Source organism: Euwallacea fornicatus, chromosome 32 (genome assembly GCF_040115645.1).
Source record: "Euwallacea fornicatus isolate EFF26 chromosome 32, ASM4011564v1, whole genome shotgun sequence".
NCBI lineage: Eukaryota > Metazoa > Arthropoda > Insecta > Coleoptera > Curculionidae > Euwallacea > Euwallacea fornicatus.
Window position 1 is genome coordinate 2,506,187 of NC_089572.1, and position 27,294 is coordinate 2,533,480.

The 27,294-nt window shown below is 42.2% G+C and overlaps 4 protein-coding genes and 1 long non-coding RNA gene across 10 annotated transcripts; 4 read left to right on the top strand and 1 right to left on the bottom strand.

Moving 5' to 3' along the window:
- bma (SCY1-like protein bma) lies at window positions 1–18,283 on the top strand. Of its 6 annotated transcripts, none has more exons than XR_010733650.1 (17): window positions 1–190; window positions 3,744–4,087; window positions 7,253–7,378; window positions 7,432–7,647; window positions 8,180–8,300; window positions 8,514–8,609; window positions 10,561–10,706; window positions 11,167–11,297; window positions 11,351–11,465; window positions 12,278–12,577; window positions 12,771–13,020; window positions 13,078–13,679; window positions 13,842–13,913; window positions 14,857–14,922; window positions 15,267–15,284; window positions 15,337–15,655; window positions 16,303–18,283. XR_010733650.1 is itself a non-coding variant. In XM_066299164.1 (17 exons), the coding sequence occupies exons 2-17, from the start codon at window positions 3,920–3,922 to the stop codon at window positions 17,180–17,182; spliced, it is 2,655 nt and encodes an 884-aa protein (XP_066155261.1). In that variant the 5' UTR covers window positions 1–190; window positions 3,744–3,919; the 3' UTR covers window positions 17,183–18,283. The 6 variants fall into 6 exon arrangements, 3 of the variants coding, with proteins under 3 accessions (XP_066155261.1, XP_066155262.1, XP_066155263.1); XM_066299164.1 differs by having other exon boundaries at window positions 15,337–15,483; window positions 17,102–18,283; XM_066299165.1 differs by having other exon boundaries at window positions 2–190; window positions 15,337–15,483.
- Window positions 18,284–18,429: 146 nt separating this feature from the next.
- Window positions 18,430–21,828, top strand: LOC136348381 (tetratricopeptide repeat protein 27). The gene is made up of 7 exons (XM_066299168.1): window positions 18,430–18,828; window positions 19,299–19,644; window positions 19,697–19,897; window positions 19,954–20,287; window positions 20,341–20,868; window positions 20,918–21,309; window positions 21,365–21,828. Exons 1-7 carry the CDS (start codon window positions 18,598–18,600, stop codon window positions 21,736–21,738), a joined length of 2,406 nt encoding a protein of 801 aa, XP_066155265.1. The 5' UTR covers window positions 18,430–18,597; the 3' UTR covers window positions 21,739–21,828.
- A 256-nt stretch (window positions 21,829–22,084) lies between these two features.
- On the top strand, window positions 22,085–23,158 carry LOC136348382 (protein KTI12 homolog). The gene is made up of 2 exons (XM_066299169.1): window positions 22,085–22,594; window positions 22,646–23,158. Exons 1-2 carry the CDS (start codon window positions 22,170–22,172, stop codon window positions 23,055–23,057), a joined length of 837 nt encoding a protein of 278 aa, XP_066155266.1. The 5' UTR covers window positions 22,085–22,169; the 3' UTR covers window positions 23,058–23,158.
- An 886-nt stretch (window positions 23,159–24,044) lies between these two features.
- On the top strand, window positions 24,045–25,567 carry hui (hase und igel). Its single transcript, XM_066299170.1, has 5 exons — window positions 24,045–24,237; window positions 24,420–24,599; window positions 24,760–24,816; window positions 24,875–24,995; window positions 25,272–25,567. The coding sequence occupies exons 1-5, from the start codon at window positions 24,174–24,176 to the stop codon at window positions 25,423–25,425; spliced, it is 576 nt and encodes a 191-aa protein (XP_066155267.1). The 5' UTR covers window positions 24,045–24,173; the 3' UTR covers window positions 25,426–25,567.
- On the bottom strand, window positions 25,505–27,227 carry LOC136348384 (uncharacterized). Its single transcript, XR_010733653.1, has 3 exons — window positions 27,164–27,227; window positions 26,780–26,880; window positions 25,505–26,671 (listed from the first exon to the last, which is right to left on the bottom strand). It is a non-coding gene; the product is annotated as an uncharacterized lncRNA (long non-coding RNA).
- Between the last annotated feature and the right edge of the window lie 67 nt (window positions 27,228–27,294).

The window sequence follows — 27,294 nt, forward strand, 5'->3', positions numbered from 1 at the left end:
CCTACAGGTACGGGCCCCGGCCGTCTCAACAGGTAGTATGAGGTCCGGCGTCCTTTCGGCAGTTCTCGAGCACATCTCTCGCAAGACCCCAACGTTAAATCGCCGGGAAGTTTCGGGTCTCGAGACCGTCGAAGAAGCGTCCTCGTGTTCCGAGATGATGGACACCCCGAACATGCGGATTTGAATTTTGGTGAGTTGCACGATTCCCGTCCCGCATCGCTCTGTTCAATCCTGATTTGGTAAAAGTTCAAAAAAGGAATTTTCGTCTCCCGCAAGCGAAAACGAATCTTCGCACGTTAATTAGAACAAACGAGCATTCTACGCGGTTCTACGTCAATATGTGCTAAAAACAACGTCGACGGCAAAGCTGCACTTTTCAGTCCTCGCCGTCGACGTCAATTACTTTAAGGACCGCAATCCCCGGTCCGGATCTGTGTATAATCGCATTTGCTACGCCGGAAAGGGCCTTTCATTCCGCATCGCCAGTTCTTCCTATGAGTCACTCAACTCCTGAGGGGTCCAAGGCAGTGACAAAGAGACGTATTCCATCATCGCGGAACGAAAGAGTGATGGTGATTTTTTTTCCATCAACATTCTTGGCCTCCCTTTGGCGGGTTGGAACACGTTCGTTAATAAATCATTTCCCCGATCCCTTTTCGATGAATTTTTAACGGCACTGCCTGTTTCCATTTAGGTGATGGTTTCAGTCCGATAGGGATCGGGATGCTCGTCGAACGTCGAGCGACGCATTACCATCATAGGTGTTCGGTTTCGAAATTCATTATACAAATATCTTTATAATCGTCATTCGCACCCCGTCAACATGAGCCACGTTTGACGTGGCATTGTGGCGAACGCGAACGATGACATCACCTAAAGTGGCAAGCGTCACATGAAAATCGTGACGGTTGTCAGACTGCGTGGCTCTGAAGCCTGCTTGTGACTCGCAAATTTCATTTGAAACAAACACCCCGTACGTAGGTTTCCCTAATTTACTAAGGAGTAGGAGAATTTGCTCGTTGCACCTGCCTCTGTGTATTTGCAACGTTTCCGTAATGCACATTCCCACGCCTACATTTCAGCGTTCTCGGGAAATATATCGTCAATTGCGTTAAATCTTCCCACATAAAGATCAGAAAGTACGTGCAGGGAGTGAACGCCACGAGGGACGAACCTACAAAGGCTCCGCTTGATGACAACTTAGTCCGGTGTCATTTCTGCATGACAGATGTCACCTAACCGTGCGACGTTGCCGCTTCGCATCTCGTTACACTCGCGTACGAGTCCGTCTGTCTGCATGGGTTTACGTGAGACCGACGAGAAATTAATTAAGTTCGAGCAGGAAATTTTAATATGAAGTTACGAGGCACGCGGCCCCAATCGAATCTTGCCGCTTTAAATCTGTTTTTGCTAATCGAATAATCTGGACTCGACCGGATTACGTTTAGATAGATAAATAAGCCAGTTTACAGACATAATTTTGTTTACCCACGTCGGTGGCTCCTGCTCTATCAATTTGTTTGCTCTACGCCGAGCGGAAGACCGGAAAGTTGAGCTCCGGTATTTGCATCTTCGAAAAGAGCGATGTAAAAACGGTGCCTGGTCCATTAGGGAAGGTAATTTACCGTCTGCATTATTAGAAAGCGAGTCGGGAACTTATTGAAAGCCCTATCCCATCATATTATCCATTCCAAATATCTAGGATGCCCGTGAAATTTGCGGGGATTTGTCAGCCACTCTCGAAGACAAGATTGATTTTATTCCGCCTTCCTTCCTCGTTTGGAGCGTTCGAAATAAACTTTCCCTTCGGTGGAATAAATCGAATTTTACTGTACGGGGAAGAGTCTCAAGTGAATTTATATGTATAATAACTCTCGTAAGTGACTTTAACGGGCAGAAATTTACCTTTGAGAAAATAATAAGAAGACGGGCGGAATTTTTTCGCGTAGCTAACTCTGCCGCTCCGCTTACGGTATGAACATGGAAAAATTCAGGGGAACCACCAAAATCCTTTGGCGGATTTCCGCTGGAAAAAAGCCAACGTCTCTGTGGAAATTTGCAAGCGGTGAAAGTTGACGGCACATTAATAATTCGGCCCCAAGGGGCAAGGCTGAAATTAGTATAGACAGCGAAAATTTGCAACAATGGAGAAAAGAGCCTTAGGAAATGCTTCACGAGCCTTGCGAAATTATTAAAAAATGATAAAAATGCTTCATGGGCGACAAAATGTACGAAGCGGAATTAGCGTTTTGGTCGTTGCGGTTTCCCTCGAAAACTCCGTCACGAGCGCAAACTTCTCCTTGAGAACCTGTATTTTTCCTCCAACCTTAAATAAACCTCCCCTCCCCCTATCCACCTTCTCAAAAGGGATACTTCTTACTAACATAAAAGGCGACCAAACTCGACTTGTCGATTCCTAAACCCCGCATTATCGGTCACTCTTGACGGCTCTTTTAAAGGGCCTCCCACGGGACCGCTGCCCCATGTATTTTGTACCTGAAAACACATCAGAGAAGGCTCGTTGGCACTTCTCGACTTCGAAATTGTAAAGCCGCCGAGTAAAACGAGCAAAAAAAAAAACAGAAAGAGAGCGAAGTATTACAGTGGGAGATGGATAATGAAGTCATCTTTTAGCAACGAACAATGACCGTTGACGTGTGACAACACATCACGCAATGCGGAAACTCTTTTTCATCTTGATGTCTGTAGCGTACACCGGTGTATGCTCAACAAATTTGGGATAGTTTAATGAAAAATATAGTAAAAAAAATTATTAGATGGTACGCTTCACAATTAACTGAGTATTTCGAGTCGTACGTTACGTTTTTCGTCAATCGACGAGAATCTAATAAACTGCTCGAGAATGCTTAATTTACGTCCCACCGAGACGTCGTCCACAACAAATAAATATCTCTTGACGGCAAAAGTAGTCGGGAGGGACCTCTGATTGGGATTTTATTAAGCCCCAAAGCGGTTTTTATCCAAAAAAGGGACGATCGATGATTCTAATCGGGGTGACGAACAGTGCCGTAGAAATGACCACTTAAAACAGTCTTTGGCCCCGCCATCTGTTGATTTAACTTCGTCGACTTAAGCGACAGTTGGTAAATGTCGTATGTCATAAGTTTCGTCGTATGTCAAAATCTTCAGCTCTGGAACTTTCACATCTGTGCGAATTCCACACATTTAATTATTCCTAAAGGACCCTCTTCCGAACCCGCCGTTGTCTATGTTAACGATTGGTGTGGTTGATAGCGATAACAGACAATAATTTAGATTTATCTCTCTACACGGGACGTCATGCGTACATAGACGTGTTGGCGCAGGGGTGTAATTGCAGACCGTCGATAGGGCCAACTTAACAATACCTCTTGAGCAAGCAATTTAGCATAAACTATTTACCTATACTGTAGCTCACCAGCACCCTCGGCCCTTAAGTTATTAGACGCCCCAATTTGGATCTTTTGGATCCGGCAGGGCCGAGGCGAGCAATTTCGTGGACTTAAATTGAGTTGGACCCTCTGATACAGTTCCAAACTACACTAAAGCGTTTGACAGAAGACAGAGGGCACCCCTCCGAGCTATAAGGGCGATGAAAAATCTCGGCAATTTTATAACTCCTTTCCGGCTAATAAAGGCTTAATCAGGCCTCCGGAGGTAAGGTTCGTTTGCTCGTATCTCGTTGTTTATGGTGACCCATTCGGGCTAAGTTCCGCGCATTAATCCATGAATTCCCCTTTCAGACGTTTCCGACTATGAACAAGAGAGTACTAGGCCGCCGATTTCCCTCTACAGGTGACAAAAAGTCACGACAACGTTTCGACTACTAGATCGGGCGTCCTTCTTCGGGACGCCGCCCGGGGGGGCGCAGATATGTAACCCCCAGGCGAACGCGCAGGCGCGCGTTCCCTCCACCAACATGTTCTCAAAATTGAGGAGTGGGAGTGGGGGCGGCGATCGCGACCTGCGCCCCCCGCTCGACACCAACCCAATCACAAACCACTACGATGTGGGCAAACAAATCGCCAATGCCGGACCTGAGTTCGTCTGGAAGATCTACGAGGCCTATAGAAAGAGCGACGGAAAGGTATGGATGAATGAAACAAAAAACTGCAGCCTAAGACATGGATAAGACATTTTCGATTTTTCCTTAAGAATACGTCAAGCTCCTGAGCTCTTATATTTCCACGTTTAACCAACGAAAGTTGGAGAAATGTCACTTTTTCGTATAGACTAAATGTTTATTACCCACGGGAAAAGTTCGACAGACTTCATTCATACGTAAAAAATTTAGGTTTTTCCCTAAATTTCAGATATTTCTATACCAGTGTTGCCACATGAATTGGCAGGATATCTACGCGTTCCTAGTTCAACGTTTTTCGAATCACGGCGAAATTCGAAAAATATCCGTATCAACACTGTAACAATATCTGATGAGCTGAAATTAATGTGTTACGAACAACGTTAGCTCGCTTACGCAAATCTAACGAGGGCTCATGCAAAAAATATGAGACCACCATTTGGGCATATTAATTCCTTTTTCAGAGTCGAAATCGCCTGAAAAACTGCTTCGAAACCGCTTTTTCTTTTTACAACGGCTTACCGCTAATATAATCCATCACGAATGCGTCGTTCCGCTCATTGGAGCAACAGATTACAGCTAAGTCCCGTACGCAACGGAGCCAATTAGGCAAGCTAAATCGTTATTTCAATTGAAAATCGTGAGAGACAGGAACGTGACAACATTGTAACGTGAATCTGTCAAGTGTCATGTGACAGCAAGATCGTGTCACATGTACTGTTTGAGCGGCGTTGTCACTTGTTTTGTGCGTGATCGGATAAATGCTGTTGACGGGTGGTAATGGCAGCAATTTATCCCCCGCTGAAAGCCGACAGTTTATGGCGTCGTTTACGTTGTCAAGGTGTATTAAACGCGTTGCAGGCAGCGTTATTCTCTCTCTATCGATTATAATATCTGGGACTAGTTCAACAGATAATAATTAACAGCCTTCATGGAGGAGTTTAATGAGGATCTATTGTCGGCGGGCTGGCAACTTTCGAGCCTTTAAGCGTTTTAAAAGAGTTCAGAAGCCGCGTATTGGCATAGAGCGGTGGTAGCCAATCGATGCGCCTCAGAATTACGTTAAAACGGAAGTTAAGGCGATAATGCCATTACGTACTCGCCTCGCTCGTTTTAGACGTAATTTCCTTTTAACTTCGCCCTGTCGCGGTTTATTTTTCTGTACGTGAGGTAAAGTCGCCGTTTTAAGGACTTAAATTAAGTTCCTTTCAGGTCGACGCCCCAGAATTTATGTCCTCCGACGGGAAGGGCTGTTTTCCTGATGTCTGACACGTCAAAAGCATCATCATTTGTCCTCCTCGAGTAGCGGCAAAAAAATCCACTATATCATAAATTTCAATTTCCCCGGGTCGCAACACCACGTACCGCTAAACAAAATTAGCAGAGATGGTTTTAATTAAGCGAATTGCAATTCTGGATTTCTTCGCTGTTTATACAAAGCGCGATAACTTCTCATTAGATTGTCTGTTTTCATAATTAATGATCATGCCTTCTTCCCCGCGGTGAAGGCAACGATGGGCTAAGCCAATATCCTATTCGGCGACTTTACAACTGGACAATTTTGAGAAATGACACTTTTTAAACAAACTTGACAACATGGCAATCGAGATATAACAATGAAGTTAGTAACTGACAGTGTCTTACTACGTGACAACGTCGCAAAATATTTGACACATTCCTGAACTTCTGTCAGGCAACCGAGCCAGTGTTGACAGCCGACAAAGTTTTATTACTACTGCAGCAACCGTCTCTTTCCTAATGGTCTGATCAGGTGCAGCAACAGAGAAAAGAAGATTTTCTGTTCTGTTGTAGTTATCCAATTACCTTCAACGTGGATTGCAGCCATAGTCAGTTATCCATTGTTGTCAAATGTCGTCTGTTTTTTAAACTATTTTATAAGCTAACTCTTTTCTTTTACTCAAACTAAATTCTTTTTGAAAAGTGAACGGAGTCGCTGAGGCCAAAAAAAAGAGTACATTGAATGTGAAAGTTTCCCCTTGCCAGTTTCAAGACAGAAAAACTTACAACGGTAAAAATGAGTTTCGGATTTGCAAAGAGTAATAAGGAAACTTTCTCCATTACTACTGATCGTCTTAAATTTGTCCCATTCCTGACAAATTCGCGTGGGGAACCGCACTAAAATGCTATGTGACAAAGTGATTGTTACGGAACACTCGTCATTCGACAGCACCGCACACCCACAGTCAAACCGTCAAGTAGTTGAGTGACAGTTGATGTATGACAGATAGTTTAAAAATTAATGATTCGACGGATTTTTTTCAGCATTAGTCCAAATTTAAAAATGAAATGGCCTAAAAGTAGGAACGGCAATTCGAATGGCGAACATAGTTGGAATTGAAACGTAGGCTGAAAAAGTGCTATCGATTCCGCTCGAGCCGTGTACGATAATCATCTCGTCCTGCCTCCGGGCTGGAGTTTTGCGGGCGGTAAGAGGTCTCTTTCGAGTCCGCTGTGATCTGGCTTTATTTACTCCCATCACTTTTGTTATTGTTCTTTGTAACAAACCCGCTCGCTCGGGAAAATCCTTTTTTACACCACGCTGACTTTGTTGCGCTCGGTTATAAGCCGTGTTTACGTGGGATCCCTATTTGCTTTGGCGACTTTGATAAAGCGACCCCTCGCAGCACACGTGGGAACATCATCTTGACAATTTGACTATGGAGGCGTGCGACAATGTTGCCGTGAATACCCAAGAAATATCGCTCCCTGTCAATCCGAATTTCACAGAAATTGAAGCGCATTTCTCTATTTTCTTTTTTGCTTAAAAAATTACTGAAAACTCTTGTTAATATCAATTGAGAATACTCAAAAAATTGGAAAATCTTTTCCAGTTCTTTTGGGATGCTCCAAACTTATCAGTTCAAACGAAGAAAAAATGTGTTTACCTTTCGATGGTCTTTAGCGCGGTAAATTATAGGAATATACACAATATGCAAAAAGTCGATAACTTCGTTTTAAGTTCAGCAAACAACTTTGATACTCAAAACAACAAAAAAAAATCCTTTAATGTCACTCCAGATTACTCAAAGTAGGAGGTGAAATTTCTTTCAGCGCCCTACGTCCCTCACTTTAATTTTAGACTAAATTTAGAGAGAATTTCAGTTCTGACGTGATCGCCCACATACACTCTCAATTTGCCCCCTATTATAGGAATGTTCAGTTTTCGTCTTCGAAAAGCGTTGCGCCGAGAAACTGCACAAACCAAAAAGGAAAGAAACCGTGACGGAGATCTTGCGGAACAGCATCAAGGAGCTGGAGATCTACCGACACCCCAAGGTACGATTTTCGACGGCCGAAAGCATGTCATTGACAGCTACGACGACTTGCAGTTGCTGCACGTGCTGCACTCCATCGAGGAGTGCGACAACACGCTAGCCTTTGCCTCCGAACCTGTTTATGCTAGTCTGGCCAACATCTTCGCCTTCCAGGAATCGGTGGTGGCCACCTCTTCGCCAGGAGGCACCCAGCAGCCACCCTCCAAACCTGGACTCCTGCAGAGAGAATACAACTTCTTGGACATCGAACACAAGTATGGATTGTTGCAAGTGAGTAGTCAAATCTGAGGCGAAATGTTGTAATTGTGAGTGCCCGCCATGTCAAATTGGAACTGCGATGTTGCCGCCTTGCGAGTTAGCTTGCAACGTGCATACTTTAAAAAATGCGCACAACGTGACTGCTCACATTGAAAAGTGACTGTCAACAGCGGCCATATTGGATTCACGTCGTTGTCAGATTCATAACCACCATGGCTCTTCCGTGGGAATACGCATATTAATTTTGAACTTTTAACCGCCCTGCGCTTCTCTCCTGCACGCCCCTTACCGCCGAAATGTATTCTGTTTAGCTCAGGGCTAATTAGGTATGGAAGTTTTAATTGAATTTTCTTTAATCTTCCGGGGATTAAGACGTTTCGACCTGCATGCAATGCGACACGCTTCCATTGTGATGCAGGTAAAATGGTTGTCTCGCCCTAATGAGGTGGAAAGTTTTAGATGTAACTTTCCCGGAGATTTCAGAAAAAAATTAACATTTATTCGCAAATCCAGGGGCGTACTCGTTTAAGTCTCCTTTGCGCAGATAACGGAGGCTCTCTCTTTTCTCCATTTCACTGGGCACGTGATCCACAAAAACGTGTGTCCGGCCAGCATCCTGGTAACTAAACGGGGCACCTGGAAGCTGGCTGGGATGGAATTTATAGGTGAGTGGCACACTCTTCTCCATTATCTAATTACCAACAAAATGGCTGTTTACTTAATCGATAAAATCGGGAGACATTTCGATATTAAATTCAGAAGTTCCCGCGAAGCAAACTTCCTCGAAATTCGGAATGTTCTCCGAGGGTCGCTTTGATTGTGTGTTTTACGCAAAGTTTGCGGCCGCAAAACGAATATTAATTATGTCGTGTTTGTAGAGAAACTGCACGATGCCCAAGACGGCCAGGAAGTGCCTTGTCAACCCTGGACGTCCCGCCTCTCCAAGATGGTTCAACCCAATCTCGATTACATGGGTAAGTTAACACAAACGACGAAACATCGTGAGACTTTCGGCAAACGAAACCCTCACGGCACCGTGCGTGGACTTGTGAAATGAGAAACAAAGGAGCGAAGCGCTGTTGTCCTATAATGTCGGAAATTTATTAGCTTTCCAGTTTAGATTTAAATAGGCAACGTCGGCGCGCCTGCATGCAATGGGGGTTGCCCGTGTGGAAGTACTTCATAATTTGTGAAATAAGGAAGAAATGAACAACGCTCCATTGCCGTCATTGTGAATCAAAATTGAACGAATTCATCTACCTACAAATCACAAAAGAGCAATGTTGCCTTATTTACTAATTGTTTTCGACAATAGGGGCCAAATTGTTGTGCCTTTTTAACGGCTCAATTACTGCGGCAGCCGTGTAATTCCCGGTTTACCAACTATGAAACAAAAGCGACACGCGGTGTTGTTTTATTAGCAAGCAATTTGAAAAAAGGCATATTGCCTCCTTCCATTATATCAGTTAACAAACGTGCAATTGACAAAAACAATGCCGCCCTGTTTTCCCCGGGATCTTCAACTCCGGGAGTTTGTCGAGCTCGCAAATGAATTTATTGCGAACAAAAGAAAAAGGTTACGTTGCGGTAATTACGTTCCGTGCTAGCTTTACGAAACGTCAAAATCAAGCCACAGAACTATTTGTGATGTGTCACATTTTAAAAAACCCGCGTTCTTTCAATTGTCAATTGTGGCCTTGCTGATCGACTGAGGAACGACGACATATGCGATGTTGCCCGATTCACGGATTGCTCCGAACTTAAATCGTGGACGTTGCGCTGTCACATTTCCTATTAATTTGCCGAGCTGTCCATACGTTCAAGAAAAATCGGGCTGTATTTTTTTTTCCGGTAGAGCGTATGCGCGCGCCAAGAAAGAACAAAAATATTAAAAAAAAAAAAAACAAAAAAAAACAAAAGAAGGCGACGGATGGTGCCTCAATCATTTTCCGCCCTAAATATGGCGAATCGGTCCGGTGTGCATGTTTTTCGGAGCGGCGGCCTGTCAAGTCAGAAACAAATGACGAGTACAACGTTGCCCTATTTATCCCGTCTTTGACAATGCCGAATTGTGTTTCCGTCTCTCAAATTGTCGTCCATTGATTAAACGTTCGTTGCAACCAGTGCGGTTTGAAGTAGGAAAGGGCACGCAAGCGTAAGAAAATTTATCGTCGCGATGAAAGGCGGCTAATTTGTTTGAAAGCATGTCGACTTATTTCGCTCCTTTAAAAATATGTTTTAGGTAATATTCTGTCGTTGAAATTACCGGGAAACGGGGCGGCAGATAATTGAAGAGATTTCTCGGGTACAAAGCGAGTTTAATTGGTGTCGACGCGAGTAAATGACATTTACAACGATTTTTGTATGTCGACTGTCTTCATCTCCCTTCAAGGCGCATTGTCACGCGTGATTGTGGCAAGAAGCGAGCGGAATCAATCCGAACTGGGGCACGTGTTCCCAAATAAACCGCCCGAATAAGGAATTAACAGTCGCTCGAGAAAAGCAATATTCCGGCACTAGGGCTCCCGGGAAAAATACGCGGTTTTGTATTATTTGCCAACTTGAAAAATGTTTTATTTATGTATCTGCAAGAGGCAGAAACCTTATAAATTTTAAAGGACCTGCATTGAGCTAGAATTTTAAGTCGAATCATTGAACGGCAACATTGTAGGTGAGGTTCGACAGAAAGAATAAGCGGACTTCCGCTGATTTTGCGTCACGTAAGCAATTTGACAAACAAATGAGAGTTGCCACGTTGCCGCACGTACCGTTGCGACAAATCACTTAAATCTCCGTGTCACGGACGACTTCCAACTTCCACACAAACTCCGGATACACCATTAAAACTTTTTAACGTCGAAATTTCAAGTGCCTAAACTTTTAATTCGATTGAGGGTGTGTAATCGATGCGTTTTTAACGTGCAGCCCCGGAATGCCAGCAACAGTCCAAGTGCAGCATCATGAGCGACATGTTCTCGCTGGGGTTGATCATGTGTGCCATCTTCAACAGCGGACGTTCCCTCATCCAGGCGAACTATTCCAGTTCGGCGTACTCCAAGCAATTCGAGCTGGTAACAACCCTTTTATTATTAGATTTCCCATGCTAAATGGCGTGCTTTGAGTTTATACCTATAAAGGGACAAGGGGCGAAACAAAAGCGGGAACTCCCGTAGGCTATTACTTTGAAGTGAAGTAGGTAGAAGGGTTATAATTCCACGGGTAATCTTTCGGTGTGCGACCAAAATCCTGAAGTCGTCCGGTGGAGGAGAGAGAACGATTTAATGAAAATTTAATGTCGTATACCGCGATGTCACCGTCTAATTAGTTTTCCACGGCGTTTTACTCGATTTCCAACACATTATGCATCAGTTTTAATTATTCAATTGATATTAAAAACTCCTAAAATTAACGTGACGAAAAAACGATTATTTTCTTTTTTTTACATTTGAAGTTGCTTTCATGCTTGCCTCGGTTTGATCACGTTTCGCAGTGTCTTCATCGATACTTTTAGTTCACAATTACTTCAAACAGATAGAGGATCAACTTCGCAACATCCTGCCTCGGGTACCAGCAGGTCTGCAAGAGTGCGTCGTACGATTGGTTAACAAAGACGTGCGCCAACGACCCACTGCGCAACTACTCATGCTTCTCAAGTACTTCGAGTAAGTGTGCAATAATCAATTTAAAAACTTTTACTAATTCGTGTGTGAACTAGCGACCCCATGGTACAAGCCCTGCAGTACCTGGATACCATAATGATGAAGGATCCGACACAGAAGAGCCATTTTTATCGGAACACGCTCAAAGACGCCCTTCCATATATTCCCAAAGTACGTGAACGAGGTGTCTCAAATTCGATTCTGAACATAATGGATTTCAAAAACCATTGAAGGATACGAAGTCGGCCAAATTGGGAAAAGTTGTTTCCTTACGAGACGGGCAAATGCTCATCTTTCTTACCGCAGAACCTTCTAAAAATATCTAGAAAGAACCAACGCGATCGCCATTTAATCCATCCCATATAAAGTATCTTTAATAACTTTCGAGATCATCACGTTGACGCTCTAGTTTGGAAATTCCGCATCGGCAACGTTGCAGCAACAGCAGGTCGACAAATGGCGGACAAAAATGACCACCGGGCGTAAATATCGGAAGTTAGACAAGGGCTTACGTTATTATTCCCCGGACTCTATTTACGGTCCGAAATTAGTTTGCATATTTAGTTTAGTGTGGAAACAACTTTATTTGTGAAAATCGATAATGCCGCCAGGATTGTCTGTTTATTTTGTAATTCTAGCATAATGAATCCCTGAGAATTTATTTCGTAACAAAATTCATTTTACTGAAATTATTAACTCCCTAATGGCAGATCAGAATACGTCAATAGGCTGTCATCTGTCATGACACACGACCACTTCACTAATCGAGCTCTACAACGCCACGTTGCCACAAAACTGTATCAAGTCAAATTTTCCAAACGAATTTTCGAAACGAAGGAACATCACAAAATTTCCAATCTAAGGGAAGGTACGGACGTACCTAATGCCGAAGCACATACTTAAAAAAACAATTTCCGTCATTTTTCGCTTGTGCTGACCAAAACAAATGCGGAACACCGTCGCATTTCTAATTTTTTTCTCAGAAATTATGGTACCAGCACGTATGGCCATCTCTGCGACAGGAAATGTGTTCGCAAGAGGTTCTGGCCGCCGTCCTGCAGCCCGTTCTCTTCATCGTTCAGGAATCCACTGTGGAGGAATACGAAACGTTCATTCTGCACAATTTTCGGCAAATCTTCGCCGCTCCCAAGACTGTTCAGGCGGCTGTTACTATCCTGGAAAGTCTGCACATAATTTTAGAGAAGACACCCAGAGAGGAGATCAAGAGTGAAGTGCTACCGATGCTCTATAATGCGTTCGACAGTCCTACCATTCAAGTGCAGGTGAGTAAACCTTGGTGACGTGAGAATATAGTTTTTTTTATCACGTTGTTTACGAATAACTACTACAGGCACGTAGTTTCACTAAGAGGAATTGATTGATATGAGTAAATAATCCGATCTTAATCCCTCAAAATCTCACTTTACCTACTGATTGAACGAACTGCGACATATTTAACATTGTTGTATGTGGTAGAACGCGGCATTGATAGCGGTGATCAACATATCGGACTATTTGGACGAAAGCGCGATCAAGATGATCATTCTACCGAAAACGAAGGTGATCTATCAGAACAACCAAAATGACCTGAAGTTGGTATCCAACGTCCTCTCTTGTATCGAGCGCAGTCTGGACCGCCTTGACAAATCTCAGATCATCGACGAAATCATGCCCTTGCTCCTAGAGATCAGACTTAATGACCCCATGGTCATTCTAAGAGTTGTTAGTAAGTTTATAATATCACTTTAGTTTCTAAGATTCTTAATGACGCTGGTTTATTTAGATATTTACCGATTGATGCTCAGCGACAAGAAATACGGCCTGAGCGTGAGCCTGATGGCTACCAAGGTGATGCCTCACCTAATTCCTCAAACAGTCAATCCCTCCTTGAATTTGGAGCAGTTTACGGTGCTTATAGAGGTGTTACAAGACATGCTAGACCAAATCGACCGCAATCAGCGCAATAAACTCAAGTTGGATAATTTGTCTCTGCCCAGTCCCGAAAGGCATCGCCCGTTACGCCACCAATATAGCTCGGATAATATGCACGTACCCCCCTTCAATATCCCTAATCTGCGCATCGAGCAGCGGAAGACGTCCAGTGCGGAGGACATGCAGAGAAAGAACTCAACGGGCGGCATTTTGAGTGGATCTTGGTGGTTCGGAGCGCCTTCTTCCCCAGACAGCAATTTCTTACGAGTAGCCAACGCATTCCCGAACAGAAGGCTGTCGGACAATACCCTAATGACCCCTAAGATTCGGATAGCACCTTCTTGTGCTTCGTCGCCAGGTGGAACCCCCGGAGGAGGCCTGCCCATTCGAAGGCATTCCAGCATTGGCCCGCAGGAACGAAGAGGGTCCACTGTTAACTTGTCCCCACCAACGGTAAGCCGATCGTGTCACAATAATCCAACTTTCCTCATGTGTTTTTATGACACTGAGAAGTAAGCGGTGGCAATATCGCAAAACTGTCGAGAAATGCGACGATGCCATTGTTTGTTTTTATTGAAAACGATTCAAAAACAAGAGCCAATGTTTCTTGTTTAGGGCCTGTCTAACGGGTATGTGCCAGGGCGTGGCTCTCACGGCAGCCTCATGTACCAACGGAAACATTCGGGAGTGAGTTTATTATGCACATTTACCCCCCAAACTCCTGTTGTTTAATACCGAATTTTTCCGCCCAATACCCTTTGGAGAGACCTTGTGAGAAATTAATAATGTGTATATACAGGGTGATCATTAAAAAAACCTCAAGCAGGCGTTGAGGTATCAGAGGCACGTCGTTGATAGATTTAACTCTGTTGTTAGTCAGATGTTTGATGGTCGATAGCAACTGACTTAATCAATACCCTACGTTTACTTATCGGCGCTTACTGAGACTTTTATGATCACCCGCTATAATTTTATTGTATATTATGAACATAACTTCATAGTAAACACGATTATTACACCAAGGTCAGGTCACCACATTATACCTATACCCCATGAAAGTTAAAAATAATACAGCCAGAGGGCGCATTACAGTGGCTCAACTGGGAACTCAACGTGAGGGTATGATGCGTTATTTTCTCAGTTTGTTTCACGGCGCCTCGTTTGTTCCCAGTTCAGGATAGTGGAGATAAAAGCCGTGAGTTATCGCGTTGACGTTAAATAAATAATATTACGATACGACCGATTCTAGAAAGTCATAAAAATTCTTGAAAACCCTTCGAATTTAACGATCGTCAAACCATAAATCCGAATATCTCAAGAAATCGCTGCATATCCTAGTAAAATCGACGTGAATTTCCGAAAATTCCATGAGATCCCCTTGATCTCAAAACAATTTTCAAAATTCTCCTTGAAGTCGTATAAAAATCCACAAACACGTTACGTCTGTTATGTTGTTAAAATGTTAAAATTCACACAATCACGGCGACAAATATCACGCCAGCGGTCACAACAAGGAATTCTTCATCACCACTATCCTGAAGAACACCACTGTAGGACGTCACGCTCAAAGACGTCCTCTGGTGGCTCTATTTTCACAAAATACTGAACACGGCATCTAATTGGCCCACAGGGCGCCTTCGGGTACAGCTCGGTGTCCCGAGAGGGCTCGAGCCTTTCCGTGCCTTCGACGTCACACGTAAGTCATCACCCAGATCAGACTCAGAAAAAATGTCGGTGTCCTCATTGTGCCCCACCTACTTCACTTCACCCGCCCTTAATCACCCTAAGTGAACAGGGCGAATCACCACTCACTTGAATACTTCACGAAATCATCAATCACATACTGGTCGGCTGTTAAATTGAGGTGTGTTTGAGTCACTTTTTCCCTTGTTTTATAATTTACTAGGAAAAAATGGCTTGAAAACCTCGAAGGTGTTCGTGTGGTCCTCATTGATACCTCAAACCCCTCAAAGCTTGACTTGAATGTTAATTCTAAATCTTTAAGAAATAGTTTCTAACCTAAAGTTAAATTTTGTGCAGCTGGCCAGGAACATGATAGTAAGTACTTTGAAGACTACGTCAAGTTTGGTGGTAACTCTACGAATTAAAGGGCGGTTCGATGCCGAACACGAGCAGCAGCGTGCCGTTCCTGCTAAGCAGTAGCATGCAGTCAATCAGGTCCAGACGCCCGTCAGCCGCTCTGGGTGGTTCACAGGGCGGCAGTAGCGGCTTGCTGCAACAACTCGGATCCGGCATGGTAAGACTTCCCCCCACCCCACCGCACCGCGGGGGCGGCCGGGCGTCGGCGGGGCTGCCCGCCCCCACCGGCCCGGTCCGCAAATGCCCCTCCCTCAACATAACGTTTAGCTGAGCAGCCGCCTTCCTCTTGACGCCGCCACCGTCGCCGCCCTTTGCCGCCCCAGTTGCCGGTAACCACTTGTTTGTCTCTGTCTCGACACCTGTGAGTGTCCTTTGCACGCCACTGCTCCCAGGGGTGCGGTTCACGCTCGAATGTTCTGGCTTTTTCCAGATTTATTTTACGTCGGTATCGCCAAAAGGCCAGAACATTCTGGATAAACCGCTGGGATGCGTTCGAGACAGTCCGAGACGCGTAAGAGGTTTTTTGTCCTGTATTTCTTGGTGTTTAGATAGTATTTTTCTGTGTGATCTCTTAGACGTTTATTAGTGTAAATAATCAAACACCCGACATGAACCACCATAGGAACATAGCGACGACATTTCTTCGAGGTTCGAATTTATTGGTCAGAATCTCGAACGCAGCCCAAAATTCTCGTTGTGTCGTGTCCTTTTCGATAAAAAGATATTTTAACGGTTTGGAAACGTTGGCAATAGTTGAAAAATGCATTCGACAATGTTGCCACTAACTCCACTATAATTTCTATAAAGGAACAGTGACTTGACATAACAAAGCGACCCCTAAATGACAATCACCTATATGAGCAACACCTCACACCTGACGCTTATAATTATTCAATGTTTGTAGTTGTGTCTCTGTCGCATGCACGGTCTAACTGTCACTGTCACGTGTCAAACTGAGACCTAGTCTGTGTTTCAGTATCAGTTTTTTGGTGGACGTCAGTAAATCCCGTTGTCGGTGGTGTCGTGCACCCATCACCCCTCCACCCGCACCATCTGTCGCGGCAACACATCCCACTCCCTCACTTAAAGCAACCCCAAGAGTGGCAATCGAACGACAATCAGAAAATATGGACTTTTGTTGTGTATGGCGTATTATATTGTAATGTGGAAGAAAAAGAGGTCGGTTAGTTGTGCCAAAATAATTTTCAACTTCCACTATCACCAAATCAATACGTCCTCTTTTTGCACCCCCACCCTCTCCCGCACCCAGGGGCGGGCTCAACTATCTCGTTAATTCGGTGACGTCACCGGTTGACCTTGAAAACAATCAAATATCAAATGACTAAGCGGTCAACGTCAAATTTAACCTGACGTCACGCGGTACCGGGCTACTATAATATACGAGGCATGTCAAACGCCCGTCCCTTTTTTTTTAAACTGAATATGTGTGTCTTTTTCCGCCTTGTAATTGTTAAAGATTATACTATATAGAAAAAGAGAGAGAGACGTGTATAGTTACTATTATTCTACAATTTCGACAATCGCCTATTAATTAAATTAACGAGGAAAATTGATGAGAGGACAGATTATAGCCTCAAGATGTTATACACTTCATATTTTTCATATAAGACATATTTTCATTAAATAAATGTTTATGACAATGTGAAGAATAGCTAGTCGATAGATTATTTGTAAAAGATGTGATCATTGTTGTCTCTTCGCTGTTTTTCAATGATCTTAACTCAGATTTCTTTTTTACTTTACCTTCTTTTTAGTTAAAGAAGTACCCAATGAGGATGTACACAGGGTCACTAGGAGATCGCTTCCACGGGTTAAACAACCTTAATTATTTTTAAGCGATTCTTTAATAATTATTTCTTAATTCTCTACAGTGTTGCTTTTTAAACTAAATTTACGAAGGATCAAGGATTTTAGCAATACTTTTTTACTGGTCGCAGCACTGTAGGGCGTGTTTGAAATTTAGAGCTAAAATGCACAAATAACGTCTCCGCCATATTGTTGCTGTGCTTCGTTACGTAGCTTCCATAAACATGTTTTCTTCCAAGTTAAGTCCTTTTCAGTCCCTTCGGAGGAGCACAGCAGACAACCGCCATTTTGAAATACATAATTATTATAAGAAGTACTTTTCTAGGGCAGTTTTATAATCACTTTTTGACAATCTTTTATCGTGTATGCACGAGCGATACATACCCCTTTCGTTGTTGTCGTCGTTTAGAAAAGACAAAAAAAATGACAACACTCTTTAGACTAATTCCCGTAGATTATTGTGTATACAATTTCCAAAGTGAAAATTCGCCAATTCTTCAACACCCGATCATATCAAGATGAAATGTTTGTATAAATCATGTTTCTTACATTATGGTTGGTGTAAATAGCTCGGATAGATTTACTATAATAAATTATTGTGAATGTGATTCTCTGGTGGAGAAACAAAAAATCAAAGAATGATAGTACAAAAGAACAATAAAATGGTAAAAGGAAATCTCATCGGTTGTGCGGGAATGTTGAAAAAATATTTTTGTTAGCCACAATTCTCCGTATATTAACTTCAATTAATTACTCGTCAATATACCTCTAATTATAACGTTAATTGCTAAGGAATTGAACTGAGGATTCCAACCAATCATGGCAGCGTATTAAATGTACTTTCAAAATGTTCCTGATGTAGCAATCTTCAGTCTTTCGATACCCCGAAAGAGGTGTTTTCTGAAACTATGTCATTGAATGCAGTTTCTACGACCCTCGACACAAAGGCACTTCTACATATTTGTTATAATGAATAAATAATATGGTCCTACCTCTATATCGATGTTACTTCATTTAAAAAAAATATATATCTTTATCCGTGTTTTCCTGGATTCGTGAGATTTTCTATGACATATCAAAAGTTTGGATGTAACACGATCAGAAAATATACAATGTGATAATATGTTTAATCGTGAGTTTTATTTCATTATCACCTTTGAGGAAGGAAAAAAAAAACACAAAAAATCGCTTAGAATTTCTTTATTCTTAATGATGTCATAAGAGTTACCATAGATGCCATGCTGCTGCTCCCCAACATGGCAACGGTTAATTGGCATGACATACGTCATTACTCGTAACCTCAAACCATTGCTTCTTTCGTATTCATGAGAAATTTTGAGATTTTATTTCAGAAAAAGGCACTGCCAAAAAGACGATTTTTCCTCTTCATTTTTAGGGCAATGAACTGGCATTTTAGCAAATAATTCCCCCTTGTTGCGACACAATGGACGAGATAACTGCTCTGCTTCAAGAGTACCTGTTGGTGCCCAAGCCAGTCGGCGAAAATGAGCGGGATTCTGCACGAGAGGCCTTGAGACAGTCCTTTGAAGACCTAGAGAATTTGGTCCTGGACGAGGAGACCTGGAATATATTTCTGGAGGATCAGTATGATATTACGAACCTAAAGACTAAACTCAATTCAAAAAATGATGAGGAACGAGCTCAAATTTTCAAGGTAAGCTATCTATCTTTAAGGCTACTTTGAGTGGTGAAGAATCAATTATTAGTAACTTTACCTTTCCATAGAAGTAACGTAGTGAAAATAAAAGTATTTATAGAAGTTGATTTCTGTTGGCAAAATTAATAACCATTGAAAAGGATAAACTGATCACAGTCCTTCAGTGCAATTGAGTCTGCAATTTATTAGTAAAATAATTTACAGTTCATGAATTTTGATGTTACTGAATGGCAACGCCAGAATAATTATGTTAGCTTTGATAATAAGGAATTGCCCCTTAGAAACAACAGGTGTAATATTAAAAAGAAGACATTTTACTGAATTTCAGGCTGAATTTATGTCAAATTACATGGCAAAGCACTACTTATAATAAATTCATCATAAAATTAGACAACTGATCTGCAACCAACTAATGCTTGCAAAACTTCAATACTAAAATTATCAACATTCTCAATTCCTTAATTTAGTTCGGCATGTCCTGCCTGATCACTTTCACCCAAACCAATTTCACGGGGCCCCACCCTTGCGAAAAAGTGGTGAACTTCTTAAAATCCAACACATTTCAAACACATGATTTTGCCAAAATGCTTGGCTACAACAACGAGGAAATATATGGCAAAACTGAGTTCCCTCAACTACTGGTTACTGCCAAAATCATTTTTGAGTGGTGCATAGTCAACAGTATAGTGAATATTTGGTGGTACTGGCGAGCTCTGTACCTACACCAGCAGATCTTGGATGAATTGAGTCCTTCACTTCTGTCTGATGCAGATCGACTATATAAGTTGTTGCAGGTTAATTTTAATCTTAAAGGTAAGTCATGTTTGCTTCTTGTGGGCAGGAAATTTGATTGATAGGTGTACAGAGACAATAAAGGTGGCACTAGATATTGAAGTAGCTCAGCTTTATTTGTTATTTCGTCACGTGTCCAAGGCCAGAGACCACATAAATTCCGCCACTGAGTCGCTTAATGTAAAGTATGATTATGTAGGAGTGCTAGGGAAAAGAACCAAGCATCAGGAGAAGGAAATTTCACAGTTAGCTTTGAAAGTCAACTTAAATGATGGTAATAATAATGGGTGGCAATTATTAAATTGTTTTAGCTTATAAATTACCTTGTAGAAGAAAAAAAATCTGATGATGGTCCTGAAAACAGCCAAGCAACAGATTTTCCCCATGAAATTGACACAATCTTAACTACAGATGATGCTGTGTTGCCCAAAAACCTTCCTCTAAATGATGAAGTACGTCTCGACAACGTCGCTTTTTCCAGTAACATCAATGAAAATTTGGTGTTGCCAAATTTAGCCCAAAAGCTGTTTCTCACCATAGTGCAGGAAATGCTCATAGCAAAACCTGAAGATGAACTCCGAAATGAAGAGCTTCTTCCTTTTGTTGAACTGATACTAGCGCAGCAAAATACGTTTTGCGTTCGAGTTGTCGCATTATGTTTGAGGTAAGTTTTTGTACTTTTTTTTTATCCAGCAACTGTAAATGATGATTTGTCAGGTCTAAGGCCGAATCCAAGAACCGCAGAACTATAGAACGAGCTTTGAGACAGTGCGAAGAAGTTCTGGGGGCGTTCACCAAAGAACAACCAGAGGCTTTTGACCGTTTCAATGACGTATTTGCCACTGGCCTTCCTGCAATGTGGAAAGTCACAGTCCAATATGCAAACCTCTTGCTCAACATTGGTTTGCCAAAGAACGCCTTGGATCTCTACCTGAAGCTACAGCTGTGGGAGGAGGTGATCGTATGCTATACCATCCTCAAGATGCGCTACAAAGCTGCGGACGTGATTGCACAGCAGTTGGAGAAAAAACCGACTATTAAGTTGTGGTGTTTGCTTGGTGACGCCACTGATGACATTTCCTGCTACGAGAACGCGTGGGAACTGTCTAAAAGGCGCAGCCACCGCGTGCAGCGCCACTGGGGTAACTTCTTGTACAACAGGAAAAAATACGCAGACTGCATTCCTCACTTTGAGAAAAGTGTTTCTATTAATCCGTTGCAAGCCACCGTTTGGTTCAGATTAGGGTAAGTTTTCCGAAATAAAGGGGGTAGTTGTGTGATGGGGATTTTTCAGGTATGCGGCTCATCAAACTGAGAACTGGCAAGTTGCAGCCACGGCTTATAAGCGATATACTACGCTAGAGCCCGATGGCTTTGAGGCCTGGAACAACCTTGCGCAAGCTTATTTGAAAATAGGCAACAAACGCAGCGCCTATCAGGCTTTGCAGGAGGCTCTAAAGTGCAATTTCGAAAACTGGAAGGTTTGGGAGAACTTTCTGGTAGTTAGCTCGGATATCTCTATGTACGCCGATGTTATACGCTCCTATCACCGTCTACTGGATATAAAGGAGAAATATCTGAATGTCCAAGTGCTTGGAGAACTTGTCTGTGACGTCAGCGATGACACAATTGACTGCGAGGGATTGCCGGCTGCGAGGTTTTTACAAAAAACACGAGAGTTGCTTGGTGAGCCACAAAACTTGTTTTTCAAATATTGTTTTGGAAATAGATTTGTTTTTAGGTCGAGTGGTGTCCATCTATTCGGGGGAAGGCGCCGTCTGGGAACTTTACGCCAAACTTGCGCCCACTGCCACCCTGAAAGTACAGCGCTACCAAAGGTCCTACTATGCCTACACCAAGAACAACCAGTGGTGCAAGGACCCGAAAATCTGCAACCAGATCCTTTACATCTGCTTCGAACTGAGCGATCTGTGGCTATCGCCCGAAATTGAATGCAACGTGGTCGTACTCAGTTCGATCAAACTGAATCTGAGCAGCGCCATTTCAGCCATCAGAAAGATGGAATTCCCGGATACCAAAGAGTCACTGGATAGATTGGTCGGACTGTTGGACGCCATCGCCAAGAAGATCAACAGCGCGGATAAAAAACAATAGGCCCATTGATTCTTGTATTTTTCTCTCCATTTGATTTGATAATATGTAAGCGTAATGAATTATTGTTAATATAAAATGAATAATAAAGTTGGTTAGGTGTGTTATTTTTGCGAAATTGTGCACTTCAACGTTCGAAAACTTTGGTATGTGGTTTTTATCAGGAATGATTTTGGTGATCATTATGTTTTGCGTGTAGAAATGCTTAAAAAAACTATGCACATATCCCATTAAGACTGAAATATTTCGATCAAAGAAAGATAATAAGTGAGCCAAGACTACCATAAAAGCCACTTTAATTCCCGTTTAACTCGATCTTAAATTAAATCTCACAGTAAATAAATTTCAATTTAATTAAACTGTCATTTCCATTCACCACATAACCTCAAAATTTGACACAATAACAAACATTTCCATTTACTTGAAGCGTCCAGATGCCTCTCATAGTAGTTACCGGAGTTCCCAGTAGCGGTAAAACCACCAGAGCCCTGCAGCTGAAACAATTCTTTGAAGAGCAGGGAAAAGGAGTCCACGTTATCAGCGAATACACGCAAATACGCAAAGCTGGCTTCGAAAAGAACTCCTTTTATGCGGACTCGAATAAAGAGAAGCACATTCGGGGCCTCCTCAAAAGTGAGATGCTGCGACTGATTACCTCCTCAAATGTCGTAATACTGGACGCCCTCAATTACATTAAGGGATACCGGTATGAGTTATTCTGTGGTACCAAGGCCAACAAAAACACTCAATGCACAGTACACACTGAGATCAATAGAGACCAGGCCTGGGGATTTAATGAGTCAAGGGAAAATGAGGAAGAGAAATATTGCAAAGAGACCTTCGCTGCTTTAGTAATGCGGTAGGTAATGATTTATTTGGCTCTCGTAAACAAAACATAAATCTCCGTTAGATATGAAGACCCTGACGGAAAAAACCGGTGGGACAGCCCCTTATTCACAATTTACCCACAGACCGATTTAGATTTCTCGCAAATCTACTCCAGCCTCTTCAAAAAGGCTCCTCCTAAGCCCAACCAGTCAACACAAAACCCCCCACTGAGTTCCACCAACTTCCTCTATGACTTGGACCGAATTACTAAAAGCATTACCGACAGGCTCATTGAAGCGAAACATGACGGCGTTACGGGGGAAGTGCAAGTCTCTGGATGTAGTGAAGTCATAGATTTGCCTCCTGAGGTGAGTGTGCAGCACCTTATGATGTTGAGGAGACAGTATATTACATACTCGAAAATGCACACCCCAGACGTGAACAAAATTGCAGATTTGTTTGTGCAGTATTTGAGGACTAGTTTGAAGGAATAACTAATGTTTTTTTGTGTTTTTGCTGCTTAATTTTTTAATATGGCATTGTATTATATTCATTCATAATCCATATCCATGTGAATAAATTGGCATTTATAGCATTTACTTTTGTGCATTTACCTGAAAATGAGCTCTGTGTCACCGGTCTAACAGTCTTAATAAAAAGCGAAATTAAGCAGGTGAGAAAGAAAATTGCTTCTGGTTCACAAGTTATTCACACGTTCGTATGATTTGACGGCGGTGAGGAGAACTCGTACTGAATTAGAATAGAAGATCTGGACATAATATCGTTTATTACAATTTTGAAGGCTTTTTATAAGCTTAATACATTGGTCGCGATATCGGGAGAAGTTTCATCACGATGGCCCTCTCACATCCCTTTGCATTGCTTAAAAGAACGGTTTCCTGTGACAAAAAACTAAATAGAGCTGTACCCTTGTTAAAACGTGATGACGGCGCCAGGTTGCTGTTTTTAAGAGGCATTTTGAGGAAGCGAAGGAGTTACTGTCGCGGGAATCAATTCGGCCAGATGGCTATCATTGTAAAAGTTACAAAATAGTACATTTTGCTGGGTAATTTCGCGCAAATGCGAACTTAAAATTTGAAAATACATATTGTATAGCGCCGTTTTGGCTCATGAACTTATTGTTCGGTAACTGCCTGATTATCCCAGACCATTCGGAGTTTCCAAGAAGAAAGGGCCTTCCGTAAATGTTTTTTTTTATCTAAATTATGTATATAGCTGTTGATGGCACAAAAAATATTTTTAACTGTTTGCACCATCACAAACAAAATTCTTCTTAATTGATGAACATATTACGCGTATATTTACAGAGCTCTTACGGCTTTCCCGTAATTTTTAACTCAAATACGTGTTCGGATTATGTCGATGCGCCGTAACGCAGTAGAACAAACAGCAAAACCGCGGTAATTCCTTCCTTTTTTTTGTTGTCCCCGATTCCCAATGAAGGAGGGGGGAATGATACTTCTTTTCAAACGCGTAAAATAGCACCGCAAACTTTGATCATCGCTTATTCGGTTCCGCTTTCAATTTGAATTAGCAATAACAAACCGGTCAGCGTGTGAACCACTCTTAGTTTTAATCGTATCAACATCATGATCCTCCTCAAATTGGCGATAGTGCTGGTGGCCCTTCTGGGCTTTACCAATAACGCTCGTGGTAAGTTTTAACCTTGACATCATTGAGAAATATTTAAATTTGAATATGTAAGCACCAACATGGAAATCACTCTAAACGCGCTAATGAGTTACATAAATTTGAATTTTTATATATCCTCATGGGAATTCCCGTTTATATTTATAAGTTTCGAGCAATGAAACCGACGTAATGTTGCTCTCCAGGTGCTGGTGAGTACGTCCCGAAATTGTACTATTTCATCGACCAATTCGGCCACAGAACAGACCCGGTTTCGATTAGGAGCAAAAGGGACCTGGCGTGGGTCTTCAACAGCCCCCTGCACCACCGAATTAAAAGAGGAGGAGGATACGCTACTGCTGGCAGTCAGGCTTCCGCTGGAAGTGGTTGGTCAATTTTTTGTTTAAAGAGTTCAAAGTCCTATAACGGAATGGTCTAAAAATGCACTTTAAACGCGACTTAACTTTACAATAAATAACGCCCATATATACAGTTTCTGATTAAAATTTCAAGCGTTTGCGTGATTCGAATTTTTTAACGTTACAGGCGCAAACCATGAAGACATTATTGGGCAAGTACAGAGCTTCTTGAACAACATTCCCGGTAATGTTTAAATATGGAAATAACAAATTTGTATTAATTGTGTTAAAAATTATTTCAGAAGCTGTACAATCGTTCGCACGGGCGGGTTCCAGTGACGGCGTAGGATTTGGAACTGGGAGCTCGTCTTCTGGTCGAAGTTATGGCGGATTAGGTTCGGGGCAACAAGCCGGATATCAAGGGTAACAAAATAACACGTATTTAGAATGATGAAAATTCCTGAGAAAAATTCATAATATTATCCACCGCCTGCGATTAAAATCTGCGGTAACTTTAACACGTACAGTAATTAATTTTCAGACACGTTTAACAAGAATAAATTGGTCAAATTAACTCGCCATTTTGTTACCTCAAAGCGTCAAAATAACCTTACATTGTATGCAAATATTAACATACCTCTCGACACTAGGAAACTTTTTTAATGCTATCTTTTCAATTCGAATCTTACCTTCTTTCAGTCCCATCTTGTTTTCGAGGTTCGGCGAGGCTCAGGGTAGCGGGGTGCACGTTTCCGGCCAAGCTGCAGGCCCCAATGGGGCTTTCGCTTCTAGTTCTTCCAGCATCGACGACCAGGGCAAGATCAAGTACAACGTCCAATCTGGAAAATATTAACTTAATAAATTTTTATCCCACCATTCGTAAGGAATTTAACTTGGAAAAGGGGGGATGCAGTAAGTATTCTTACCAGATGTTTTCGATGTGATGTTATGATTTAAGGTTGTGAATTGATTACAATAAATAAAATGTTTTGTGACTGTTGTTTTTTATTTTAAATTTTTTTCTACAGGCAAGTCAAGCAAGTTTGATATTTGATTGTTATAGAATGGAAATTCTAACTTTAAAGGCTATTTTCTGGATAGAATGGCGAACAAGCAGTTTCAGAATTCGTATAATGAATAATAATGGAATCATGCTCGAGTCTACATGTATAGGTGGCGCCAGTATTAAAATATGAGCAATTTGTACCTTTTCTAGACGGAATGGTGAACGGACCTTTCAGCAACTCCTAATCCTAAACGTTGCTTCAGCGCATATTGGGACGATAGCTCACAGGTGGCGACACATTTAGTAAGTTTTCTTTCAGGAAATTGAGGGAGTTATCACCGGATTATCACGTATGATTTTCTAATTGGAATAACTTTTGAGAACTTTCCAGTCCTTAGACGTCTACTCCTACTTGAACACGGATGATTCCTCCGTTGACTCAGATTGCATTTTCTTGGGGTAAATTGAGTTTTAGGTGTAACAAGCAGACCTCATTAGTGCTATGACTCCCATAACAGTTATTCATATAGCCCTACTTCCCACAGCTGCCATTCTTCAGCTCTGCGACTCATACCCATTGTCTATTTTTAACTCGAAACCAACGTCGTCAGATGCCCTTGAGTGCCATCCGTCTCCTTTTACTGCTAATCTCTAGAACCAAGCCGAGCATTCCTTTGCAAAGTCGTGTCGTCCTTTTCTATCTTTGCGTCGTTCCCCGTTCAGGCTGTTCCCAAGCGGCCGGCGCTCAGAGCGTTACCGCCGCCCCGGCTCCGCCCCTCTACATCACTTCACATTCTGATATCGAATGTAGCCGCAACTGCCGTCAGACCCTCACATGTCTTAACAGTTGGGGAGTACATCCAAAGCGGTCGCCCAGCACGGTTATCAGTGGAATGAGACGTGGAGCGACATGAGTGATTTGGACGGTTGTGGCGATATTTAGAAACCCACTCGCTTTGGCTTTGGAGATATTGAATTACATTGCAGCTTGTCTGTTGCTGATGCCTCGAAACACGACGTACAACTGCTTTGTCCGGTTGAGTTGCTTGTCGAGATTTTACACGACTGGGTTCTTTCAGACAGCACGATAATCCTTCAAAATTGTGATTGGATGATAGAGAATGGAAAGCTCGTAAATGCGTTAAAAAGTTGTAAAATTGCGGTCCGCTTAACGAAAACTAAAGGGTGGAAAAGAAAATACCTTTTGGATGTGCCTCGTTGCAAGACTAAATCTAGCATCTAGCCGAGATTAATATTCTCCAGGAGGTTGCAAAAGTTGGTTTTTCGGGGTTGCACTTCGTCCTGCAACATCAAAACACAAAATAGGGTCCATTAACGCAAAACTATCAGCTCAAGGGCGGAAAAATTATAATCGTAAAATGGCTCAAAGATGACTTGAAGTACACTGTTGTTAGCTTATGTACGATAAGAACATTAATCTCGTCAAAGGAGATCAGTTTTCGTATGTAATAATGATGGTAGGGATACGTCTACAAACTCCCCAATATCACCTCGTAATAATCAATATCTATGGATACACATAGCATAGTTAGTTACACAGTTCCACCACTGAACATATATTTACCGTAGAAAAGTTACTTGGCTAAACACCGGAATACGTCCTTGATAGCTCAAGTGCTCGTAGCAGCATCCAAAACAGTGAATGAATTGCGATACATTTACTTTCTCGCACTTGTTTACTTCAACGTACCGTTG